The sequence below is a fragment of the Notolepis coatsorum genome (assembly GCF_963971535.1).
Source record: "Notolepis coatsorum genome assembly, chromosome: 10".
Lineage (NCBI taxonomy): Eukaryota > Metazoa > Chordata > Actinopteri > Aulopiformes > Paralepididae > Notolepis > Notolepis coatsorum.
Genome location: NC_140174.1, coordinates 82,615,163 through 82,640,348, shown reverse-complemented (window position 1 = coordinate 82,640,348; position 25,186 = coordinate 82,615,163). Strand labels below are relative to the sequence as shown.

At 43.5% G+C, this 25,186-nt stretch overlaps 1 protein-coding gene across 2 annotated transcripts in view; it reads left to right on the top strand.

Annotated features, from left to right (window-relative positions):
* Positions 1 to 25,186, top strand: part of rbbp8 (retinoblastoma binding protein 8) — an 80,516-nt gene that overhangs the window by 19,992 nt on the left and 35,338 nt on the right. For both annotated transcript variants that reach the window (XM_084322701.1, XM_084322700.1), the window contains exons 6-10: positions 4,137 to 4,200; positions 13,543 to 13,721; positions 14,524 to 14,574; positions 14,691 to 14,782; positions 15,621 to 15,694. In XM_084322701.1, the coding sequence (XP_084178827.1) occupies positions 4,137 to 4,200; positions 13,543 to 13,721; positions 14,524 to 14,574; positions 14,691 to 14,782; positions 15,621 to 15,694 (460 nt within the window). The remainder of the gene's footprint in view (positions 1 to 4,136; positions 4,201 to 13,542; positions 13,722 to 14,523; positions 14,575 to 14,690; positions 14,783 to 15,620; positions 15,695 to 25,186) is intronic.

Sequence of the window (25,186 nt, the reverse complement as noted above, 5' to 3'; positions counted from 1 at the left end):
CTTGTGGGAGGCATGGCCTAACAACGCTCGAGACAGGGGAGGGTAGAATTGGACAATACGAAATTGGGGAAGGGAGAAAAATAAAAAAATGGGGAGAAAAAGTAGATAAAAAAAAAGTTAATTAGCCCCTATTTCTCAATTTTTTTTTTAATCTACTTTTTCTCCTTATTTTTCAATTTTTCTCCTCGCCAATTCTCCCTTCAATTCTCCCCTCCCCTGTCTCGAACGTTGCTAGACTATGCCTCCCACTGGTCGGCTGCAGTGAGGACCAAGCATTGCATCACGTGTCGCCTCCGGTACACGAGGAGGCAGCTGTCGCATCTTTTCACCTGAACAGCGCGATCTCTCAGTGGCGAGGAGTAACGTGTGGGAGGCTCACGCTGCCCCCGATACTTCCTGATTCTGCTGTACAGGCGCACCAACCGACCTAAGTGGTCTGCACACGGCGGGCGACAGACGTCGCCTGGCGATGTGATCGCCTGTCGCTCAATGACAATCGCTTAGCCCCCCACACCAGAGGCGACCGTTCTCAGGTATAATAAACTATGTGTCGCTCTGTTTAGCTGGGGGTGTTTCCCCCCGGGAGATATAGGAGGGCGGACCGCCGGGACCGGAGTCCCGGACGTTACGTTAGGTTGTTGTGAAGCGGGTTAGCGGGTAGCTGTGTTGTGCAGTACGAGAGAGTATTAACCTGTAAAACCCATATTGAGCTGGAATTAAACCACCATATACGAATACAACCTCTCCTCATTCTTCCTGACATACTGCATGCCTGATCGCTACGATACGTTCATTACCAACGATTGGACAAGTATTGTTATGCAGCTGCTGAGAGAGTGTTTTTTTCACGGAAGACGCAAACTGTTTTGTTCTCAACCATAATTTTCTTTGGACAATAAACCTTACAAACATCAGCTGCAGCCTGGACATTAAACTCTGTCAACATCCACAACTTCTTTTGTTACCCGAGTATAAAAACACTAGTAGGTGCATCGTGGCGCATTGTTCATTTATTAGTTAATGACAAGCGGCCACTACAGCTTCTCAAACTAACGTTATTTATTTAAATTGTTCCCGTTAATAATAATGAACATAACAAGTAGCATGGTAATAATAGGTAGGTTATTGATCAATGAATGTATTGAATGATACATTAATGGTGTACAAATGATACACCAGTAGAACTTCTGTAGAAGTCATGTCATTTCCTCATTGTCCTGCTGTGTCGCCTCAAAAAATAGGATCGAGGCGATATTTAGCGAGGCGACATAAATAGCTGCGCGACCATCGCTTCAGAATCTCCTGCCGTGTGGGTTCTCTCATTCATAACAATGAAGGCGATACAATTCTGTCTGTCGGCTCGCTAAAAAAATCGGTCGCCTGGCTAAAATCGCTCCCTTAGGAGTCGCTGTCCACAACGTCCAATCCCCACCCACCGGCTTTCCCACTGCCAATTGTGTTAGTATGAACGACCGGCCAAGCCGGTAGCAACGCCGAGAGCTGGGCTCGATACCAGCATCTCCTGCGTTAGTGGCGAGCGCCTTGGCCACTGCGCTACTCAGCCGCCCCCCCTATTTCTCTTTTAAAGTCAAGAGCTGGATCAGGAGAAGCAGAACCTGGGTTTAATTATATTTTATTTATCTTAGCTGATTTTATTTCATTTGAAAGTATTTTATTAGGTTTTGAGGGGTATATTTCTAATTGTCTTTTAAAAAAGAATTTTTACTGTATTTTATCTTCCTATATTTTCCTCCCCACTGCGTGGTGGGCACACCCTCGCTTTACCCACAGGCTCTGACAAGTGCATGTTGTATCATGCACTCATACTCTCATACACCTACTAGGGATGGGTATCGTTAGGATTTTATCGATACTACTACTCTTATCGATACTGCTTAACGGTTCGGTACATTATCGATACTCTTATCGGTTCTTTTAGATTATTATTTAAATATATATTTTTTTTATTTTATTTTTTTTTACAATTTATTACTTGAACGGCTTAAGGCTATATCTGTACTTGATATTTGTTTGTTGTGTTGCATATTTGCATAAACTTCAATCAAATCAAACCCCCCCTCTTAAAAAAAACAAAAACCTGTGTTTAACCTGGCCATCTATAAAACATCATGCTAAAACTGTGAAACAAATGTCCTACTCCCCTAAAGAAAGAAATACATAGCAAACATGACTCAGTTATGCAATAGTGCTGCTGCTTTTTATTTTGTTAAAATCTTTTAGTTAATTTTAGTTAATAAGACTACAACGATTTCATGACGGCTTCCTGTCCTCGCCGGAAGTGCGTCGGATACCTACCTTAACGTAAAATGTTCAACAACAGAACAGATTGCTGCTAATTAAACACTTCATGGAAACGGAGTAACGTTAACGCTATGTCGAGTTCATATGTGTAGTGTAGTATGAACTCGGCATAACGTTAACGTTAGTCAGTTTCAGTGTTGCTGGATGGTACACTCTATTAGCTCCGTAGCTAGCCACGGACAGGCACCTCCCTACCCGTGTATGTGTGAGTGTGAGCCGCTCGCGACAAGTGTGTGTAAGGGCTTGCTGCGGCTCGCTTCTCATGCAAACAGAGAGAGCAGAGGAGAGATAGTTCGCAACGTTTAAATTCCTCTGAAAAAAACTCATAATAATAATAATTTCTCGAGTATCGATAGCAGTACCGATAACGTCGGAGCTTATTAATACTCCGGTCTTTTCTAATTTAGTACCGGTTCGCGTTTAGAACCGGGGTCCGGGGGGCATCCCTAACACCTACACACATCCAGGCATACACTCGCCAGTGCATATTACTCACAGACATCTGAAGGACCGCAATGGAAATAAACTATCAGCCTTCTTGTGTTTTTATCCTTTTGATAATGGTGGGCCTCTAATATGTATACAGGTGCAGTTCAATAAATTAGAATATCGTGGAAAAGTCAACATAGTTCGCTGTATTGATGCAGTCATTTGTCCAAAAGGAGCCCCAACCAAGTACTGAGTGAACATACATGAACATACTTTTCAGAAGGCTGACATTTCTATATACAAAAAAAAAATACATGTATTTTTTATTGGTGATACAGAATTTTTGGCTTTCATGAGCTGTAAGACATAATCATCGAAATTAAAACAAATAAAGGCTTGAAATAATTCACTTTGTGTGTAATGAATCTATAATCTATGAGAGTTTCGCTTTTTTAATTGAATTACTGAAATAAAATAACTTTTCCACGATATTCTAATTCAGGGGTGCCCAACCTTTTTTGAACCAAGATCTACTTTTTAATTTACCACCTAGCCGAGAGCTACCAGCCAAAATTGTATATTGTAAGCCGTCATATTGTAAGCAGCATAATGAACACAAATCTGTCAGTGCCGAGTCCGACCTCATCTTAAATAACAAACATCATTGCTTGTTGTAGTTAACAAGGAGAGGCAGAGTTGATTTTGCAAAAAAAAGGAAAAAAAAATTTATAATCAAATTTTATTAATCGAGATCTATTTGAAATCAGCCCGCGATCTACCTGTCGATCGCGATCGACTGGTTGGGCACCACTGTTCTAATTTATCGAGCTGCACCTGTATGTTCATTATCAATAAAGATCTCTATCTATCTAACTACACACCCTCAAGACCCCTACGCTCTGCATCTTCTGGCCACCTAAGACCCACTCCTATGCAGGCTCTTGGGGGGTCATCAAAGCGAAGCAGGCTATTATCTGGCTCCACAATGGTGGGTTTGTTCCCACCACAGTCAGGACAGCTGAAACACGGTCAATTTTCAGCCGTTGACTAAAAACACACTTCTTCAATCAATACCGGGACAAACATACTGTCTTTTACTATTATGTACCTTGCTACTATGTGTATACTACTATCTACTGTGTACTATGCTACTATGCATATACTACTACCTACTATGCTAATATGTCTATACTACTATGTACTCAAGAGTGTAGAACTGAAGTTCGACACTGCTAGATGAACAATACCACTTACCATTAGACCCCTCTTGCTGACTTGTTGGTACACAACTTGTAAGTCGCTTTGAATAAAAATGTCTGCTAAATGAACATAAAGGCTATGTGTATGACTGCATGTCCAACAGTTGTGTGGTTTGTCCACTGCAGAGAAAGAAAAAAGCAGCCTCCAGGATGAGAACAGGAGGCTCAGCGCGGAGCTGGAGAGGTTCTGGTGAGTTCTAGAGTGGTAGTCCACTCCAGCACATGGTTGTGTACCATATACCATGGTGCAAATTACATTTACTGACCTTTTAGGTCCAGAGAATGTCAGTGATGTGCAACATACAGGGATGTGATTTTTTTCAGTTTTTAACCGGATTTCCGTTTTTTATACCTAAAATCATGATTAAAATCATGATTTCTTTTTTTAATATGTTTTGATTATTTTTCCACCTGGTCTAAGTAAAACACAAACAACATTTATCAGACCTGCTATTCTTGCATAACAGATTTCATTGGCTATCGATAATGTTAGCAGTTTTGTTGAGTGGCGCGAGATGCTGTAAAGACGTCAACACACTAGGAAACGCACTAACACTGGATTGCTTTTGTAAAACTGACCAACCAGGGAAGGTTACTTGCAAGCAGTGCCGCAGTCTGCCACTCAACACTACTCAAGGGAGAGTAAGCATTGTCCAGTTAATGTGAAGCTCTGTAGAAACATCAAACTCTCAAGCATGAGGTACAGAAGCCAACCTAGACATAACCAAGAAGCTGAGATGGAGAAAGAAAAGCAAAAGAGTTAGTCCAACTGCAGCCCTTCGCAGTAGGTAAGACTTCGAGAGGAGGCGGTTACAGGTGTTGCACAATCTGGTTGCAAAGAAGAAAAGATAAGGTCCTAAGGTTAGTGTTTGAGCCAGGATGACTTGGCAGGGGTCAAGATGACCCCCTTTAAATGTTTTAGGGGGACACTGATATATTTCATATATATATATTTTCATATTTCATATAATTTTCGTTGTCCCTTTCCTCTCCCACCTTCCTCTTCCCTGTGAACAGTTCAATATATACAAATAAAATGTGTTCATTCATTCAAATGGAGTGTTTATATATATATATATATATATATATATATATATATATATATATATAAAAAGATTGCGCCTTAACACAATTAGAGTTGTACCGATGCCAGTATCGGAAATGCCGCCGATACTGCCTAAAATGCTGGTATCGACGAGTACCCTCTAATTCTGCGCTCCGATACCATATGACGTAATTTATCAACAACACTGCGGTCTGCTGAGTGAGCATTATAAAACAAACGTGTTTTTAACCGACCGTGAATTAAAGTGTCAATGCCATTTGTCATTTTAACAGCAGATACTTTCTTAAAATGCCATCGTCCTGACAGAGCGCTGTTGACGGGGAGCTCTGATGGGTTCGCTTGGTGGTGTTATTAGCATTGAACAGCTAACCGAAAGCTAGCGTTAACTAACGTTAAAGTTTTAGCTTTAACGTTACCTTGGCTAAAGTTGGGGCTATTCATAATCCAGCAATAATGGCTGCAGACCTGCAAGCAAAGTACAGCAAGTTGGCAAAGGAGTATTCCAAGTTAAATCACATTTTCACCAGTAACGTTAGTCTTTCCATCTACCGGTAGCTCATGCTAGATAACCTAGCTCACGTTAACGTTGTCACTGCTCGACCACCTCGCGTACACAATTAATGACATGTTGTGGACAGCCATATCGGTGACAATGTTTAGCTTTTAGTGCCAAATCATAAGAGTCTGAGGCGGAGTCTCAAAAGAGAATGTTGAATATTTATTGTGCAAAAATCCCAACAGAGCCTCTGCTACTTAAACGGAGCCTTGTGGAAGCAAGTGCAGCAACGAATAATGTCTGTGTGGAACTAATGTGCCAACAACCTTTCCGTGGGTGACCTCATTGAGATAGTTTTCAATTACTGATACTAATACTAATCTATACAATCACCTGTTGTTGAATAAATACCATTACTTTATAGTTATTACTAAAAAACAGTATATATAAAACAGTAGCTGTATTAAAAAATTAAAAATTAAGTTTTATAATTTATATAATAAAAAAAAAAAATTATGTATGCACTGGTATCGGATCAGTCTCGGTATCGGCCGATACCCAAAGCTTAGGTATCGGAATCGGATCGGGAAGGAAAAAATGGTATCGGAACATCTCTAAACACAATGGCTCTTTGAATTCGAGAAAGTGCAATACCGGCCAGATCCTCTTAGGGGCGCTATCGCCATAATGCAGTGTGCCCTGTGACTGAACGGTGGACTATTTTTTTTGACTTTCAATGGAGTTTTCAGTTAGCTCGATTCTGGATGTGCAGCATGTAGCTTGGATTACGTTTTGGATTGCGGATTTCACTATGCAATAAGGGGATTTATTGTCAGCCAATGGACTGAATCTACCAGATGGCGATCGATAACGGGGAAATGCTCGGGGGGGATCCCACCGGCCCACGGTAAGATCTTTTTCATGTAAAGTACATCCCGATCGGGCCTTGTTTTGATAGCCATCCATCCGATCAATTAATGAGGCTAACGCCGTTATTGGTAATCAATAATCAGAAACGACGTCCCCCGCCCCCCCCCCCCCCCTTTCATGCATACATGCTTGAGGATCGTGCCGATCATATACAGTTTGAGTTATTTCTGTAGCATATGTATAACTGAAATGCCATTGTATATAACGGTAGTAGCTATTAGCCCTGTATCTCGCCTTCCAGGAAATATCCTAGCCGAAATCCCGTATAACGCTTATATTCACGGCGCTATAAAATGAGAACGTATTGATGAAAAAAAAATTAAGCCATTTTGAAGGGACTCAATGGTCAATGGTCTCAATTGACAATGAGAATGGACAGATAGCAATACTATAGATTTAGCTCTACAAACAGCCCCACGTCTGTTTACATTGCCGGTCCTCTAGAGATTTATTAGACGCATCCCAATGGCCCCGAATGTGTTAAGAAAAAAAACTGAACATTTTCGAAACAATCACATCCCTGAACATAGAAGTGGTCGCTGGTCTCTAGATGTATGAGGTTACTATCTATGATCCTTTGATCCTTATCAAAGTTAAAATTCACTTAACATTTATTCACTTCACTTCTATTCACTTAACCTTTATTCACTTAAAGTTGCACTTCACTTCAAAAACAATGCTGATTTATTTTGCACATAATCAAACATAACCTTAATTTAGTTTGAGAGTAAATTAGTTTGAATATGGCCACCAGTGATGTCAACGGAGGACATTTAATCCTTGGGTTGTGTTAATTACAGCTCCATGAGATTATGTAGATGAAAAAATAGCAATACCATTGAGAGATTGATTCTGCTGTCTTGGATGTGTGTGAGATTATGTGCAAAATAAATCTGCATTATTTTTTGGTGAAGTGCCCCTTTAATTTATAGGATGCAGGAGAATCAGAGGATTCCTGGCTGTGGTATATAGAGGTATAGAGTCAAGTGGATAAAGATACCCTGGGGACTATAAAGATACCCTGGGGACTATTTTAAAGAGCAGAATCACTGGCACATGTCAAGAGTAATAATTTATAATAATTTGTATATATAATCATTTTAAGATGACATGCTTAATCCTAAAATAACAATGGGGTAAAGCACATTTTAGCCATGAAATACCTGGAGTCTTTGTCAATAAAGATTTAGGTCGCATTCACACCTACCCTGTTAAGTCTGTTTTAAGTGAACCATGGTCTGTTTCGTTTGGAGACAAACCAAACTATTGTGAGGACCAAACAACCGAACCATGGTCCTCTTGAAAAGTTGGGACTCTGTCGCTTTCAAAGTGGAGCATGGTGCGGTTTGCTGTTGGTGTGAATGCAATCAAACTTTATATAGTACCTACCGGTAATCTAGGAAGCAAAGTAGTCTACAGTGCATTGTGGGATGAAGACGGACGCCACCTAGCGTTGACAGCTGCATCAATGAGTCGAGGACAGACGTGGTGAAGGCTCTACTAGAGATCCATCTAGTGATGCACCGATGTGAAAATTGTGGCAGATACCGATAACCGATATTAATATTGCCGTTCTGGCCGATACCGATATTTACCGATGTCGATATCTCTGTATAGAAAACACTTTTTTATGATTATTTTTTTTTACTTTTGTAACTTATTTTCAGAAATTACTGATATTTCAAAACTATTTAAGGCCAAAACATGTACAAAAAAAATATTATATCGGTCCCACCTTGATATCGGACCGATACCGATGTGTAAAAAAAACGGCCATATAATATCGGCGGCCGATATATCGTGCATCTAGATCCATCCATCAGGGTTCGCCGTCTCCTTCTTTGGTGGTAGTCTCTGCGACGTCTCCTCTGAATGATGTGTAGCATGCTACATCGATCCCACATCTTGCTTCCTCATACTCTGCCTCCACCGCTCGTATTTGGCAGGCACACTAAATAAAATATAGTAGGTGTAATATTGCACAGTGCTGTTTCAAAAGTAAGAGTCCAGGAAGATGGTAACTGTCACTCTGTGCTTGTGATGCAGTGAGGCACAGTGGTGCATTGTATAGTCTGATGGCTGTTGGAATGAAGGACTTCCTGTGCCGTTCAGTGCTGCATTTAGGTAGTGTGAGCCTAGCACTGAACATGCTCCTCCTGTCAGCCAAGTCTGTGTATAGTGGGTGGGAGGGGTTTTCCCTGATGGCCTGGAGCTTAGCAAGGCTCCTCCTCTCCGCCACCCTTGCTAGGGAGTCCAGCTCCACCCCAACCACGCTACTGGCCTTCCTGACCAGCTTATCCAGCCTGTTTGTGTCCCCTGCTCTCAGTCCACTGCCCCAGCAGGTCACAGCGTACAAGAAGGCGCCCGCCACCACCGACTCATAGAACATCCTCAACATCCTTGTACAGACATTGAAGGATCTCAGCCTTCTGAGGAAGTAGAGTCGGCTCTGGCCCTTCTTGTACAGTGCCTCTGCATGTTTTGACCCGTTCAGTTTGTTGTCGATGTGCACACTGAGGTATTTGTACTTCTCAACCATGTCCACATCGACTCCCCTGATGGAAACGGGGGTCACGGGTGCACTCCTCCTCCTCCCCAGCTCCACCACCAGTTCCCTGGTTTTCGCCACATTTAGCTGCAGGTGGTTTTTATCGCACCATGTGACGAAGTCCACTACCAGTTCCCGGTATTCCCTCTCGTCACTGTCCTTTATACATCCCACTATCGCAGAGTCATCAGAAAACTTCTGAAGGTGGCAGGACTCTGACCGATAGTGGAAGTCGTTGGTGTGGGGTCAGCAACCTTTTTGACATGGAGTGCCTGTTTGAAATATAGTTGTAACTAGTGTGCCTCAACAATATTCCATGCATCGTAATTTCTTTTTCTCATAATCAGGTCTTTTTAACACTATGGTCGCCGAAAACAAGTTTTCACGTCATTCCGAGCCATGCTCATTCTGCCGAAGACGCCGTAACTCGTCTTTGATGTCAATTAAAGTGTTAATGATAATTTTTACATTATTACATCATTATTGTTATTGTTATTATTAACAATATTATTATGATGGTTGTATCAACCCTAAATCTGAGTTGGGGGTGGGGGGGGGGGGGGGGGGATGCAATGCAGACAAACAGCTGCATACAGTGCGACCATTTCACTCACATTTGCCCATTCATTTTTGGACACATCACACACCATCGGTGTGTGTACTGTACGTGTGCTGCCATAGCTCCACCTACAGGCCTAATGGAGAACACCAGGAGAACACCAGGATGTGAATGGAGGGTGAATGTGAGGTATATCGTGTAAATAAGTTGATTGATCGCAAGACTACGCTGTAAAATATTGAGTTCAGTTACTGTGCATTAAGGTTTTCAGTTTTCAATCCATAATAAGTTAACAGAAAAATAAGTACACAACCACATTATTTCAACCTAATAAAACTATGTTTATTGTCATTGTTTTAAGAACACAAGTTGACTTGGTAATACTCACATTTTGAGGGGGAAAAATGTTTTTTTTTAACATGTGCAATGTTCAATGAAATAGAAAAATAAATAATAAAATGTGTTGATTAATCCCACTGGTCACAATGGTGACCGTAATAATGTTTTTGTTATAAGGCTCTGCAAATGTTACTGAATGATGTAGCAATGTATTTCCAGCTAAATTGAAATAATAAACAAATAAATGGTCTCAATTAAATATGTGGTAGTAAAAAGAACCTGTGGGAGGATTTCAACAAGATAAATGCGACAACAGTGCAAAATATTTCACTATAATAATAAAAAAAAATATATATATATAATTTTTTTTTTATTTTTTTTTTAATGCTGCCCCCTGTGCCTATGAAAATGCCCCCTAGGGTTGCCTACCCCTGATGTAGACTGTGAAGAGGAAGGGAGAGAGGATGGCAATCGCAAAACGGCGGTGTGGCTCCATTGTTGCAGTCATTCACTACAAGGATTCAGGCGGGATTTTCCCGAAAATTATCTGTCCAATAGAATGAATGACCTGGGCGGCGGATCTGTCCAATAGATGAACGACTTGGCGACTGCATGTCCTTTGTTTACAAATTAGGTTTGCTCAAAAAAGGGCAGTGTGAACGCAAACCAAAATCAAACAATGTATCATTCTCACATTCGGTCCATCTGAAAGTCCCGACTATCCGTGGACTTTCAGATGTGAACACGACCTAACATAACATTTACTAGGTGGAGAGAGAGAGGTGATTATTAGAGCTGTATACACCACGTATAAAAAGATCCACCGCACAGAGAAATAAAGCAGATGGTGGCATGGCATTTCCAGATTTTTTCCTATATTTTAAGGCGTACTCATTAAGTCCATTGACAACATGGTTTGACTCCCAAGCATTAGCATCTTGGAGGAAAATAGAAGAAAACATAGTAGCCCCACATAGACTGAAGGACATAGCATACACTAAACTACCAATCAAGCACTGTGAACGAAAATTTGGCCCCATAATTACTCATGCGATCCGGATATGGCGTGAATCACAAAAAAAAAATCCTAACCCACAAGAATGGCACAACCATACTCCCTTATTCAATAACAATGCTCTCTTAATTGGAAAACGACCTATAAGATTCCCTATATGGGAAAAGCAAGGCATACACTCATTAGGGGATATTTTTAACAAACAGGGTTTTTGTAGTGATAAAGAAATACGCAAAAAATTTAATCTCACCAAGTCCACATGGCTTTTTCACAAACAGTTAGAGCTATGTTTGAAGTCTCACGGTGTTCCATTAGACAGACCAATTGAACACCACAGATACCACAAATTCTTCTACTCAAGAGAGACATCGAGAGGTTTTGTTTCAGAATTTTATCATCAATTACTAACGTCCTCGTATGAAACCCTCCAACTTGACTCTGTCTGGAGGAGGGATATACCAGACCTGGAAAATGACTTTGATTGGCAAGGAGCCTGGGCAAATGTCCGACTTACATCAAGGAACCCGGATCATCAACAAATCAATCTTAACTATATTCACAGGACATACTTGACTCCTATAAGACTGTGCCGAATGGGGCTCAAACAAGATTCCAAATGCACCCAATGTACAAATGGGGACGAAGGGACATTTATGCACATGTATTGGGACTGCTCACCAGTTAAGGCATTCTGGGAAGATGTGACCCAACAAATATCAAAACTCGTATCTTGGAATATACCTGTACACCCCTCGGTATTGCTGTTGAATGATGTTTTTGAGTTTGCAGTGAATCCACAGCTAAAGAGATTGGTTTTATCGGGTATCACAGTAGCCAAAAAGCTGATCGCATCACGCTGGTTTCAACCGGAAAAAATGTGCCGTAAAGTTTGGTTTCTTACATATCTCGATGTAATTTACCATGAAATATCTACAGCAAGAATTCTGGGTCTCAATGAATCCAAAATGTCAATGTGGTTAGAAGTGGTGGAGAGAATAAAAGCTAGCTTATAATGGTAGTGTCTGGTTAGGTGCGAGGGATAGTGGAGGTACTTCTCAAGGTGGGGTCCGGGAGGGGGGGTTTCGAGCTGAGCATATGTATGTAGGTTTTTTTTTTAGATAACAGGTATTATGGGTATATCTTATATAAAACAACTAACCAAAATGTGATCTCATTGGATGTGCCCTGACAATTAATGCTTGTATATCTTATCGTGTGTTGTCATGTTTGTTTATATGTTTGTTTTAAAAAAGAATAAAAAAATAAAATACAAAAAATAATAAAAAAAGAAATATATATATAATTTTTTTTTTATTTATTTTTTAATGCTGCCCCCTGTGCCTATGAAAATGCCCCCTAGGGTTGCCTACCCCTGATGTAGACTGTGAAGAGGAAGGGAGAGAGGATGGCAATCGCAAAACGGCGGTGTGGCTCCATTGTTGCAGTCATTCACTACAAGGATTCAGGCGGGATTTTCCCGAAAATTATCTGTCCAATAGAATGAATGACCTGGGCGGCGGATCTGTCCAATAGATGAACGACTTGGCGACTGCATGTCCTTTGTTTACAAATTAGGTTTGCTCAAAAAAGGGCAGTGTGAACGCAAACCAAAATCAAACAATGTATCATTCTCACATTCGGTCCATCTGAAAGTCCCGACTATCCGTGGACTTTCAGATGTGAACACGACCTAACATAACATTTACTAGGTGGAGAGAGAGAGGTGATTATTAGAGCTGTATGTAATTACTTGTTTTAACAATTTATTTGCAATGCAGTGTCTTTTCCAGGCAAAACTTCATAAACAACTCACCCTCCCTGTTCTTATATATGATTCATTAACCCTGAAATGTTTTACACATTATGGACTGTGGCTTTAGATGTTTCAGTCATTGATTATTCAAATTATTATAGGTCTAACGGGTTACACCCAGGTTATTAAATGTATCTCTCTCTCACTAACACATATCTTCCTTCAAATCGATTCATATCATTGACATTTTCTTTTTTTTATCCACTTTTTCTCCTGTTTTTCTGTGTTTTTCTCCCATCCCAATTGAGTCGTTATGCCAATTCCCCCCTCCCCTTCCTGGTCGTTGCTCACATGTGCCCCCCACTGGTCGGTCTAGGGAGCCCTGAAGTCTATCAGATGCTTCCTCCGAGACATAGGTGACAGCCAGCAGCATCTTTTCACCTGCCAGCGCGGACTCTCATTGGTGAGGTGTAACGTGTGGGAGGTCACACTACCCTCACCATTTCCCTCCCTCGCTGTGCAGGCGCCCTGACCGACCTGTAGGAGTCGCTGTTTACAACGACCAGAATACCACCCCACCGGCTTCCCTCCCGCTGACTGCCAATTGAGCCAGTATGACGGCCGGCCGGCAATGCTGACAGCCGGATTTGATACCAGTGTCTCACGCGTTGGTGACGAGTGCTTAGTCCGCTGCGTCACCCAGCCGCCCCTATCATTGATATTTTCAACACCCAGCACCCTTTTGTGTGATGAAGGTAGATGTCTCTGTTTTGGAGCGAGGTCTTTGAGTCTGGTAGCTAAGTATTGATGCTGTTCTTATTGGCAGCCCAGAGCCCCGACAGACCTCGTCCCCAGAGCAGGAAGAGGGCGTGATCCCAGACTCCCCGCGCCTGCAAAGCTCTTGGCCCGTAGTGAACAAACTTAAAAGACGGAAGAGAGACGGCCAGGACAAGCATGGACGCTATGCAGAGACGCCTCTACCTCAGCCTCACAGCTTACCCAGCGGTCAGTCCCTACCTCAACCTCACAGCTTACCCAGCGGTCAGTCACTACCTCAACCTCACAGCTTACCCAGCGTTCAGTCCCTACCTCAACCTCACAGCTTACCCAGTGGTCAGTCACTACCTCAACCTCACAGCTTATCCAGCGGTCAGTCCCTACCTCAACCTCACAGCTTACCCAGCGGTCAGTCCCTACCTCAACCTCACAGCTTACCCAGCGGTCAGTCACTACCTCAACCTCACAGCTTATCCAGCGGTCAGTCCCTACCTCAACCTCACAGCTTATCCAGCGGTCAGTCCCTACCTCAACCTCACAGCTTATCCAGCGGTCAGTCCCTACCTCAACCTCACAGCTTATCCAGCGGTCAGTCCCTACCTCAACCTCACAGCTTACCCAGCGGTCAGTCACTACCTCAACCTCACAGCTTACTCGGCGGTCAGTCCTGCATTACTCTAGGCCTACCACATCCTCACAGCTTACACAGCGGTCAGTCCTGTATTACTCTCATCCTTCGGCCCAGCCATGCTCTCTAAACATCTCTATCAACATCTAAGCAAAAGGTCCTCAAAACCACACATATTACATTCAAAGAATGATCTATATTGTTTGAAAACTATATTACCGGTAATACTCAAGACTAGCTGGACTTGTTCTTTTGTGTTAGTACTTGACTAGTAAATGACTCAAAATTACCTACCCTGGTAAATAAAGGTTAAAAAACTGAACCTACCCTGGTAAATAAAGGTTAAAAACAGAACCTACCCTGGTAAATAAAGGTAATAAAAGGCACCTATTTTGTCTGCAGATGTATTTGTGCCAAACACCTGTGAGATGGACGCCCCCCAGACTCCCCCCAGTAAGACTTTTTTACACTTATTTGTATCTTCATTTTAAACATGTCATAAATAAAAGACGTAGATATGTAAAGGTCCCATAGGAAATATGGTTAGACAACAGAATGTCTAATTTCAGAGGATGTCAAACTAAACCCTGGAGAGGAGGAGGAGATGAAGGAGCAGCAGGAGGTGGCAGAAACGTGCTGCCTAGACCTTCCTGGTGGGCTGGTGAGCTCTTTTAAGTGACATTGTCATGTAGGGCTGTACCGAATAGTTCGAAGCTTCATTCGAATTCTAAATCAACATTTGAATTTGTATTTTAATATTTTTAAATGTTTTATGAGTCTATTCATTCCGTTTAAAAAACCAATGGGGTTTTTCTTCACAGTTGCAGATAAAGATTAGGCTATTATAGTATATGACTCGTCAAAATTGTATCATAAATGATGTAGCCTATCTGCATCCGCTTGGCGCTCGGCGCTCCCATCAATTATATTCATTAAAGAAAGTTGATTTAATAAAAATAAAAAAATACTAATTTAATGAAGTAGAAACAAGTCCAGTGTAGCTAAGATGTGCTTGCTAATTGGTTTGGCTCTGTATCACGGGTTTACATTTTTTTTTCTTAAAAAAATATATTAGAATTTGATCATTAATAGATTCAAGAGATTTATTCGTCACATACATACACAAGACATATAGTGAAATGAAGGTGGCCATGCCCGCTTTGATTGTGCAAAAAATACAAATAATAATGGAATAGAATAGATAATAAAATAGACATGATAAAAAGTACTAAGATAAAATACAATACAATGCTAAGCTTACAAATTAAAGGTAATGAGTCCTATATACACTACTATACAATATACATTCCTAACTACTTGTAGGAATAGAACTAGGGCTGGGCGATATGGCCAAAAATGATATCACGATAACGATATGATAATGTTATATCACTCGATATAGATAATTATCGATATTGTTATTTATAAGTATTATAAAAATAATAATATTTAGTACAAGACACATGATGTGATCTAAACGAGCGTTTTTTGTTTTACAGCCTCAGAATACATTGACTGCTGCAGACTCTCAAAGAAACTCACCACCTCCCAGGAAGAGTAAGATTGCTTCAAGGTAAGACTGACAACATGTCATCTGCACTTGTCACTATCATGGTGGCTAAGAAGGATTGTTCCTGGCTCACTGTGGTAGCCGTGGTACCTCAGTATTGTGAGGATGGGGTTCTTGCGGAGCCCAATAGCAAAACACAGGAGGAGAGAGAATGGAGCGGTTTAGGGGGTTTTAATATTCTTCCCAAGCAGACAGAAATATACACAGTAAATGTACGACAGGCAGGTTTGAATGTCTCTTAGTTTTGGACAGGTGCACTCCTAGTGCAATACGGGTGATTGTCGACACCGGCTGTGTCAGGGGGCGAGAGCAGGAACTCCGTAGAGGAGAGCATAGACACCGGCTGTGTCGAGGGTGAGAGCGGGAACAAAAAAAAAAAAAAAAAAAGGGAATACAAGGAGAGGGTACCTAGTAGGTCTTCAGACTGAAGGGTCATACCTAGATAGGCAGTTTAACACTGCGACGCCGGATGACGGGATCTGCCAGGTGATATAGGACCCGCTTGATGAGGGAATCCCTTGCAGCTGATCCTCATCTGGCAGCGCGGGATGACGGCAGAGGAAGGCACAGGCCCCGATCGTGACAAGTATAGGCCCTATTCTGGCCCTTACTCAGCCCAGTTGTTGCCCTCAGTAAATAGTTAACTTGATAAAATAGCCAGATTAAAGCTGCACCAGGTAGCTTTTACAAGAACCATTAGTTACAAATGCTTCAATAATGGACCTCATGATCGAAAGTGTACGTAACTATAAATGTAAAATGTAATTGTTAACTCATTCTGTGCCAATCACGGCCAATCACGAGAAAAGTCGGGTTTTAATCATTATTTCTTTTATTAGCTATATCCATTCATTTTCATCCATCCAGCCTGATGTTATCATTGGGAATGGGTCTGAGCTCGCAAAAGGGCAAATACCGCCGCCTACGCCTTCCAGCAGGTATTGCACTCTATTAGAAATGGTGTAGTTTCTTTTCAGGGCCGATCTGAGCCGTGCGGGTGGGGTTTAAATACTCCGGCAGGACGAGCGTTTACAACTATGGCATGGAACGGTAACCCTGCCCGCCCGTTCATGTGTAACGCTCGGTAATGTGGGACGGACCTCCATGAGCAGTATTTGGAATGGCGATCAGATAATTGGATTATTTCTTTTGCATTACATCAGATACCAGGTAAGAACACTATATATAAAATCTTGCGTTGATCTGATATTTCTTTCTACCGCGATCGCGGCTGTGTGTGTGTATGTGTGGCTGTGTGTCGTTGAGTGCAGGAGGTGGTGGGGGGAGCCCCGCGCTCCAGGGCACATTTCATTCTTGCATGAGGAGGAAGGATAATAATGATAATATAGCGTTGATTTCAGGAAGATTCGATAATCAGGCGAAAAATTACAACGTGTTTAGTGTATTCCACTAAAGGGCTATTATCGCGTCTTTTCCTGGGATTGCTAAGAATCACAAACTATATTCATATTCAAAACGGTACAAAACAGGCGGCTGAGTGGTGCAGTGGGCAAGGCGCTCGCCACTAATGCAGGTCCTTGAAAAGGCTATTCTCTCTCAGCTGTCTCCCTACCTGCACTTGAATAACATCCTGGACACATTTTAGTCAGGTTTCAGAGCCAACCACAGCACAGAATCTGCCCTGCTTAAGGTCACCAATGACGTGCTCCTCACTACCGACAACCGGGACTGTGCTGTCCTTATGCTCTTAGACCTCAGTGCAGCTTTCGATACAATAGACCATGCTATTCTCATTCACCGTCTTCACCAGGCAGTTGGTGTCAGTGGCACAGCCCTATCATGGTTCACCTCCTACCTCAGTGATAGAAGCTTCTCCGTTAATATCGGAAACTGCTCCTCCCCCTCTGCCTCTCTCTCTTGCGGGGTTCCACAAGGCTATCCTATCCTCCCTATACATGCTGCCCCTTGGTCTGATCATTAAAAAACACAACTAGGGATGCACGATAATTATCGGGCCGATATCAGCAATTATGACGTCATCCCGATAAACCCGATAACGTTATTAACTCTTTCAGTGCCACTCACGAGATTTCTCGTGTTTTTTTATAGGTGGTTGCTAGCCACTCACGAGATTTCTCGGATTTTTTTATTTTTTTTTACGATCTGAAAAATTATTGCATCACCCGAGCCTACCCGAGTATAGCCGAGGGGCGCCGACGATCACTGTGGAAAAAAGCGCCCCCTGTCGTCTCCCAGATGACATAAGTGATTTTGGAATGGACTCAATGAAAATGAATGGGGGAAAAAATCCGGTACTCCACATTTTCCAGTTCACTGATCCAGCCGGGGTTACCACAGTTCATTCTGGAGCCTCAGATCCCCGCGGATCATAGAGATCTACTGTGTCGCGTTGGATCCATACACTTATCGATTTTTTCGAATGGTGATCAGGAATTGGAATATACCAGTTGGATACCATCTGATGTCAGGTAAGGACTCTATGTTATCAGTGGTTATCCTACGGTGTAATGTTATGTCTAGTAACATCAGGGACTATATTACGCTGTGCATGATACCTGTGTAACAGGAGTCAGCCTATAACAGGACGGAGCATGCGCAGGACCACCCCGGGGAGTAGCCGGCTAAGCATGCAGTCGTGTTCCGAGTCAACCCATACCTGATGTTGAATAAAGAGTGTTTATACTAAACCAACCGAGTGATTATTCAACATTACATGGTGTCAGAAGTCAACCATGGCAAAGTTCCCACCGCCGAGCAGTTTGGACTTCAGTCATCCGGAGCAGTGGCCTGAATGGAAACGCAGATTCCACAGGTACAGAATTGCGACCAAATTAGACAAAGAGGAGGAAGAAGTGCAAGTGTGCACTCTGCTGTACGCGCTCGGAAGTGAAGCCGAATCGATCGTCAAGACCTTCGTTTATACAGCCGACGGAGATGAAAAAGTATATGCAATTGTGCTGGACAAACTGGACAAATATTTTGTGCCGAAAGTTAACGTCATACACGAGCGAGCAAAGTTCCACCAGCGTGCACAGAAGCACGGAGAAAGCATGGAGGAATACATCCGCTGTTTACACGAGTTGGCGAGCACGTGCAGTTTTGGAACTGTGAAAGATGAAAATGTAAGGGACAGAATCGTTATAGGAGTATTGGATAAAGAATTGTCACAAAAGCTTCAAATGATGTCGGATTTAAACCTAGAGAGGGCATGCAGACACGCCAGGCAGTCGGAACAGATCAAGGGACAGATTTCCGAACAGAGTGGAGCCACAGAGTTGTGTGAGGTGACGCACACACAAAGACGAGCTTACTTCGCGCGGCCGAGAGGCGCATTTCAACCAGAGAGGAGAGGCAGCTACAGACCCCCCAGGCAGCAGCAGCACGCAGGCACAAGACATGCAGCTCAAGGCAACTGCGACAGGTGCGGCAACCAGCACGCCGAGAGTGATATGTGCGCAGCCAGACGTGCTGACTGTCGCAAGTGCGGTAAGAGGGGCCACTACGCTATTGTGTGTCGCACTCTACAGGTCAGTGATGTGTATGCAGAAGAGCAAACCGAACCTGATGATTATTATTTCTTGGGCTCTATCACTGTGCAGGACTCTAATAAGCCATGGCCAATAAAACTGCAACTCCGGGAAGGTGAGGTTGAGTTTAAAATAGACAGTGGAGCTGACACCAGTGTTATTTCTCAACACACCTATGACGCATTGGTGACAAGGCCGAAGCTGGTGTATACACATACTGTTTTGGATGGTCCAGGGGGCAGACTAATTAACAAAGGCAAGTTCAAAACATTCACTTGTCACAAAGGGACAGAGTACTGCTTCGACATACATGTTGTGGAAGGTCCCACAGTCAACAACCTACTGAGCAGAGAAGTGTCAGTAGCCATGGGTCTCATACAGAGAATGGAAAATGTGACAAATGTGCCCAGTGAGGCAGTGGTACCCAGCGAGTCAGTGGGACTTTTAAAAACAACCCCAGTGAAAATAAAACTGAGGGAAGGTGCAGTACCCTACTCTGTCCACACATCTCGCAGAGTCTCTGTACCCTTACTCCCTAAAGTGAAGGAGGAGCTTCAGCGGATGGTCAAATGTGGAGTTATTGAGGAAATAACAGAACCAACTGAATGGTGTGCCCCGATGGTGGTTGTGCCACGAAAGAATGGTCGAGTGAGAATATGTGTGGGACTAAATCGCCTCAACGAAGCCGTGCAGAGAGAGAAGTATATCTTACCGACTCTAGATGATATACTCCCCAAGCTGGCCGGCTCAAGCATGTTCTCACTGCTGGACGCTGCTACAGGATTTTGGCAAATTCCTCTGGAAAAGGACTGTGCCAAATTAACAACGTTCATCACGCCATTCGGAAGATATTTCTTCCACCGCCTTCCGTTTGGTATATCCAGCGCTCCAGAAATATTTCAGAGGGAGATGAATAATCTTCTCAAGGACCACGCAGGTGCAGCAGCCTTCATGGATGACATAATAGTCTATGGAGAAACCACAGAGGTGCATGACCAACGCCTGAAGACGGTACTGAAAACGCTAAGCGATGCTGGATTGAAGCTCAACGAAGAAAAATGCAAACTGAGACAGTCACAGGTCCAGTTTTTAGGCCACATCGTGGACAAGCGTGGTGTCAGGCCTGACATGGGAAAAGTGGAGGCCATAAGAAACATCCAGCCCCCTGGAAACACCACAGATCTGAAGCGGGTCATGGGCATGGTGCACTATCTTGGACGCTATCTGCCCAACCTAGCAGATGTCACACACCCACTCAATGACCTACTGAAAGCTGACACAGCATGGGTGTGGGGCCCGGCACAAGACAAGGCTTTCACTAAAGTCAAGCAGATGTTGACAGAGGCGCCCATATTAGCCTTCTATGATGTCAGCAAGCCGACAGTTGTAAGTGCCGACGCCAGCAGCTATGGATTAGGAGGTGTTCTCCTTCAAAATCACAGTGGACAATTATTGCCAGTCGCATACTGTTCTCGCACCTTGACAGATGCTGAGACAAGATATGCTCAGATTGAGAAGGAGTGTCTGGCGGCAGTCTGGGCATGTGAAAAGTTCTCCAAATACCTATACGGCCTGGACAACTTCACCATTCAAACAGACCATAAGCCATTGGTCCCACTCTTCAACCTCAAAGACATTGATGCAGTGCCACTTCGTTGTCAACGACTGCTCCTGAGGATGATGCGATTCAACGCGAAAGCGGTGTATGTCCCAGGCAAACTGCTTGTAGTAGCAGACACGCTCTCAAGGCATCCTTCTGCAGCGCTGCACCTGGAGACGGTTGAGCTGTCAGACGACATAGCGGCTCTAGAGGAAGCCACACAGGCAGCATGGCCAATGTCAAGTTCACGTCTGGATGAGGTTAAAGAGCGCACAAAAGAAGACCCAGAGCTACAGACGGTGATACAGTTTGTGAGAAATGGCTGGCCAAGATACGCATCCAAAGTGCCAAGCAACATCATGCCATACTACGCAGTGAAAGATTCCCTTTCAGTATGCCGCAACCTGCTCATCTATGGCGACAGAATCGTTATTCCCAAATGCATGAGGGCAGTAATAGTGGAACGACTGCACGACGGCCACATGGGCATTGTGAAGTGCCGTGAACGCGCCAAGCAGAGCGTCTGGTGGCCGGGCGTCGGTAAAGCCCTGCAGAAGTGGATAGAACACTGCAAACAGTGCCAGGTGACAAAACCCACCCAGAACAGAGAGCCGCTCATGCCAACGCCTCTACCCGACAGACCCTGGTCAAGAGTGGCTGCGGATATCTGCGAAGTGGACAAAAGAAACTACCTGGTTGTAGTCGACTACTTCTCAAGGTATATCGACCTTGTCTACCTACCAGACATGACAAGCGCCACAGTGAGGTCTCGCCTCAGCGCCATCTTTGCAAGGTGGGGCTGTCCCACGACCCTGGTGACGGATAATGGGCCTCAGTTCTGTGGGCATCAGTTTCAGCAGTTTGAAAAGGACTGACTTTCACCATGTCACAACGAGCCCACATTTCCCACAAGCAAATGGAGCTGCTGAGAGAGCAGTGAGGACGGCTAAACACATTCTGAAACAGAAGGATCCAGCCCTCGCTCTTCTCAGCTACAGAGCAACTCCCATCCAGGCAACAGGATACAGTCCAGCCCAATTGATGCTGGGCCGCCAGATACGTACTCCTGTACCCATATTGGAGGAAAAGCTTATTCCCCGGTGGCCAGACATCAGACTGGTGAGGGCAGCAGACTCCAGAGCCAAGGCTGCCTACAAACACCACTATGACAGACGTCACTCAAGCCGCCCATTGCCCCTACTCAAGCCGGGTGACGCTGTTGCTGTCAAACTTGACAGTCAAAAAGGGTGGACTACAACTGCCACTGTCCTGGACAAATGCAGTGCCCCAAGGTCATACCTCATCCGCACCGGAGGCGGTGTTCTTCGCAGGAACAGGCGACACCTGCGTCTGCTGACTTCACCACTTCCCCAGCCCGAGCATGAGGAGGAAGAGGAAGCAGACGGGGTAATCGAGGAGGAAGCAGACGAACGACAGCTAGAGACGGTGACACCAATCCAGACACCAGCCACGGTCACCACGTTGAGAGGCAGAGTGGTTAAAAAGCCATCACATCTGAAAGACTTTTTCACCTGAAAGACTGTATAGTGAGTGCGTAGGGAGCCAATGAGGCAGAATAATCCTCGGCACCTATGTGGGCAACCGGTAGTCGACCCGGGAGTCTAGTTCAGGTTCATGTGACAGGGCTTGAAAAGAAACTCTAAAAGCATTCACTAACGTTAATAATAAGTATAATATGTTAATTAAAATAGCTAAGGTTAATATTGTAGTCATGTTCCATGGACTGCTAGATAGTTTAATTGGTTTACTTCCCTCAGGTTAAGCTACTCAAAGGAGGGAAGATGTAATGTTATGTCTAGTAACATCAGGGACTATATTACGCTGTGCATGATACCTGTGTAACAGGAGTCAGCCTATAACAGGACGGAGCATGCGCAGGACCACCCCGGGGAGTAGCCGGCTAAGCATGCAGTCGTGTTCCGAGTCAACCCATACCTGATGTTGAATAAAGAGTGTTTATACTAAACCAACCGAGTGATTATTCAACATTACATACGGGAGGCTGCAATTCGAAACTGGCCACCGTAAATGCCCAAAACCCCCACCACCTCCTAATAGACAGTCTCCTCCCCACCGCATGTATATATTCCCTCCCCGCCGTATGTATATTCCCCTCCCACCCACCCACCCCCTCCTAATGTACAGTCCCCTCCCCATCATATGTATATACTCTGTCAGGATCTAGGGGTAACAGTACTGTATATTTGAATACCGCCTATGTCACAAATGTATCAGTACTAAATACCTATATGTCCCTATGCCATAAATGTCATGTATGTTATGTATGTCATAAATGTCTATATGAATTGAAAATGGGGGACCCTGATGGAAACAAGACAAACGTCTTTCTCAGGTCTGCATCCCCTTAACAATTGTATGTATTGAGCCGTACTGTATTGTACCCATTCTGCAATCTGTTAAATAAAGTTTTCATTCATTCATTCATTGGTAGGATAATCAGAGTAAGTTTGATGAAGTTATAAGCTGTTTTGTGAAATGTCTTCTTTCGGTTTCACTGTAAAAGTCCGAGAGGAAATCAACGAGGCGATTATCCGCGCGCGGCCGTAATGTGCGTGCGTGCACGTATAATATTGATCATCTAGCGTTTATTTGAAAACGATTCATAAAAAGGCCGACGAATATCAACGTTGTGGAATATTCCACTAAAAGACGATTTTCATAGAATGCTCCAGAATGAGCTGTTTTTTATATCAAAACGGGGGCTTTTCTAACTGCTCTGAAACGGCAACGACGCGATAAAAATACAATCTGCCTTCACAGCACTGACTGGAAAATAGTCTTTGATAATGCGATGGGCAGATTAGACACATAGCCATAATTTAAAACATAGATTAGGCGATATTAAGTTAACATTGGCGCCGATGGTGGCATTCAAGCGGTAAAACGGAAAACCAGGCGTGGCATTGAAAGAGTTAATAGCTCCGATAATATAATATATTTCTTTGGTAAAAAAAATGCGGTGTGTGTGAATTTGGATGAAGTGCGTTTGTTTTGACTGTCGGATCCTCCCGTTTTGCCAGTACTGTGGTACGACTGGTAGCGTGTGGTTTAGGAACAGGGCGTTTTACACAAATCCAGCGCTCCCTTTCTTGGCTGTGACGTAGCCACGTACGTTTCTTGAAAGCAGCGCGGATGTAAACAAAGATGGCGACGCTAGTGGGGATTGTTTCAGAGGGGAAAAGTTCGCTTGCTATTTGTAATAAATGCAATGCAGAAGTTCCACGAGGAGGGAAAAGTGCAGCGGCTTGTGATACATCCAACCTAGCAGGTCACCTGCGGCATCACCACCGCTGCGATGGTGTGTTATTGTGTTAACTTAAAAGCCTGCGACGATGCGGGGAGCTAAGCAAAGCTAGCCCCTTTCATGGCTGATGCAACCCTTGGTTGAATACGCAGTCACTTATTGCTCCGTAGTAGCCAGGTTAATTTGCACCACCAAGGACTGCTTAAAAGCTAGCGGCTTGAGCCCTTGGGTCATTTCTGTCAAACTTCTTTAATTTAGCAAACGACTCGTCAATAGGTACAAGCGTGCTCGCGCCGTCGTCGTAGGCTTCTAACACCATCGCAGCGGTGGTGATGCCGCAGGCGACCTGCTAGGCTATGTGTCCACTTAAAGCCTTTCTTTCAAGGCGGACAGCTTTGAAAAAAGAAGAAGAAAAAAAAAGCTTCGAGCGTCTTAGGTTGGATGTATTATAAGTTGTTGACGGATTGTGAATTTTCATTTGGAAAAATAAATATGGTCACTTTATCAGTCAACTGTTGTCTTGGCTTTTGTTTCTGTTGTCTGGTTAGGTCAAAACTACAGGAATATACATTTAAGTTGGTGTTAAGTTATTGTCCTGGGAAGTCTTTTTATGTATTATTATTATTGTATTGTGATATGTTTTGTTTCATGTTGGGAAAAAAAGAAAAAAAAATATATACATTAAAAAAAAAAGTTAATACAATAAATATCGGTTATTGATATCGGTTATCGGCTTGAGGAGCATAAAGTTATCGGTGTCAAAAAATCAATATCGTGCATCCCTAAACACAACATCTCTTTCCATTTTTATGCTGACGACACTCAGGTCTATCTCCCCATGAAACCCAACAATATAAACAATCTCGACAGTCTTCGTTCCTGCCTAGACAACATCAAATGCTGGATGGCACACAGTTTTCTACAGCTCAATCAGTCAAAGTGTGAAATCCTCCTTTTCGGCCCTCCGAACCAAACCAGTGTCATTGCCAGCAGCCTGGGTAACCCGTCTCCCCTAGTCAAGCCCTTTGTTAAAAACCTGGGCGTGCTCTTTGACCCTGAGTTTTCCTTCAATAGGCAGGTAAACTCGGTGGTGAAGGGGT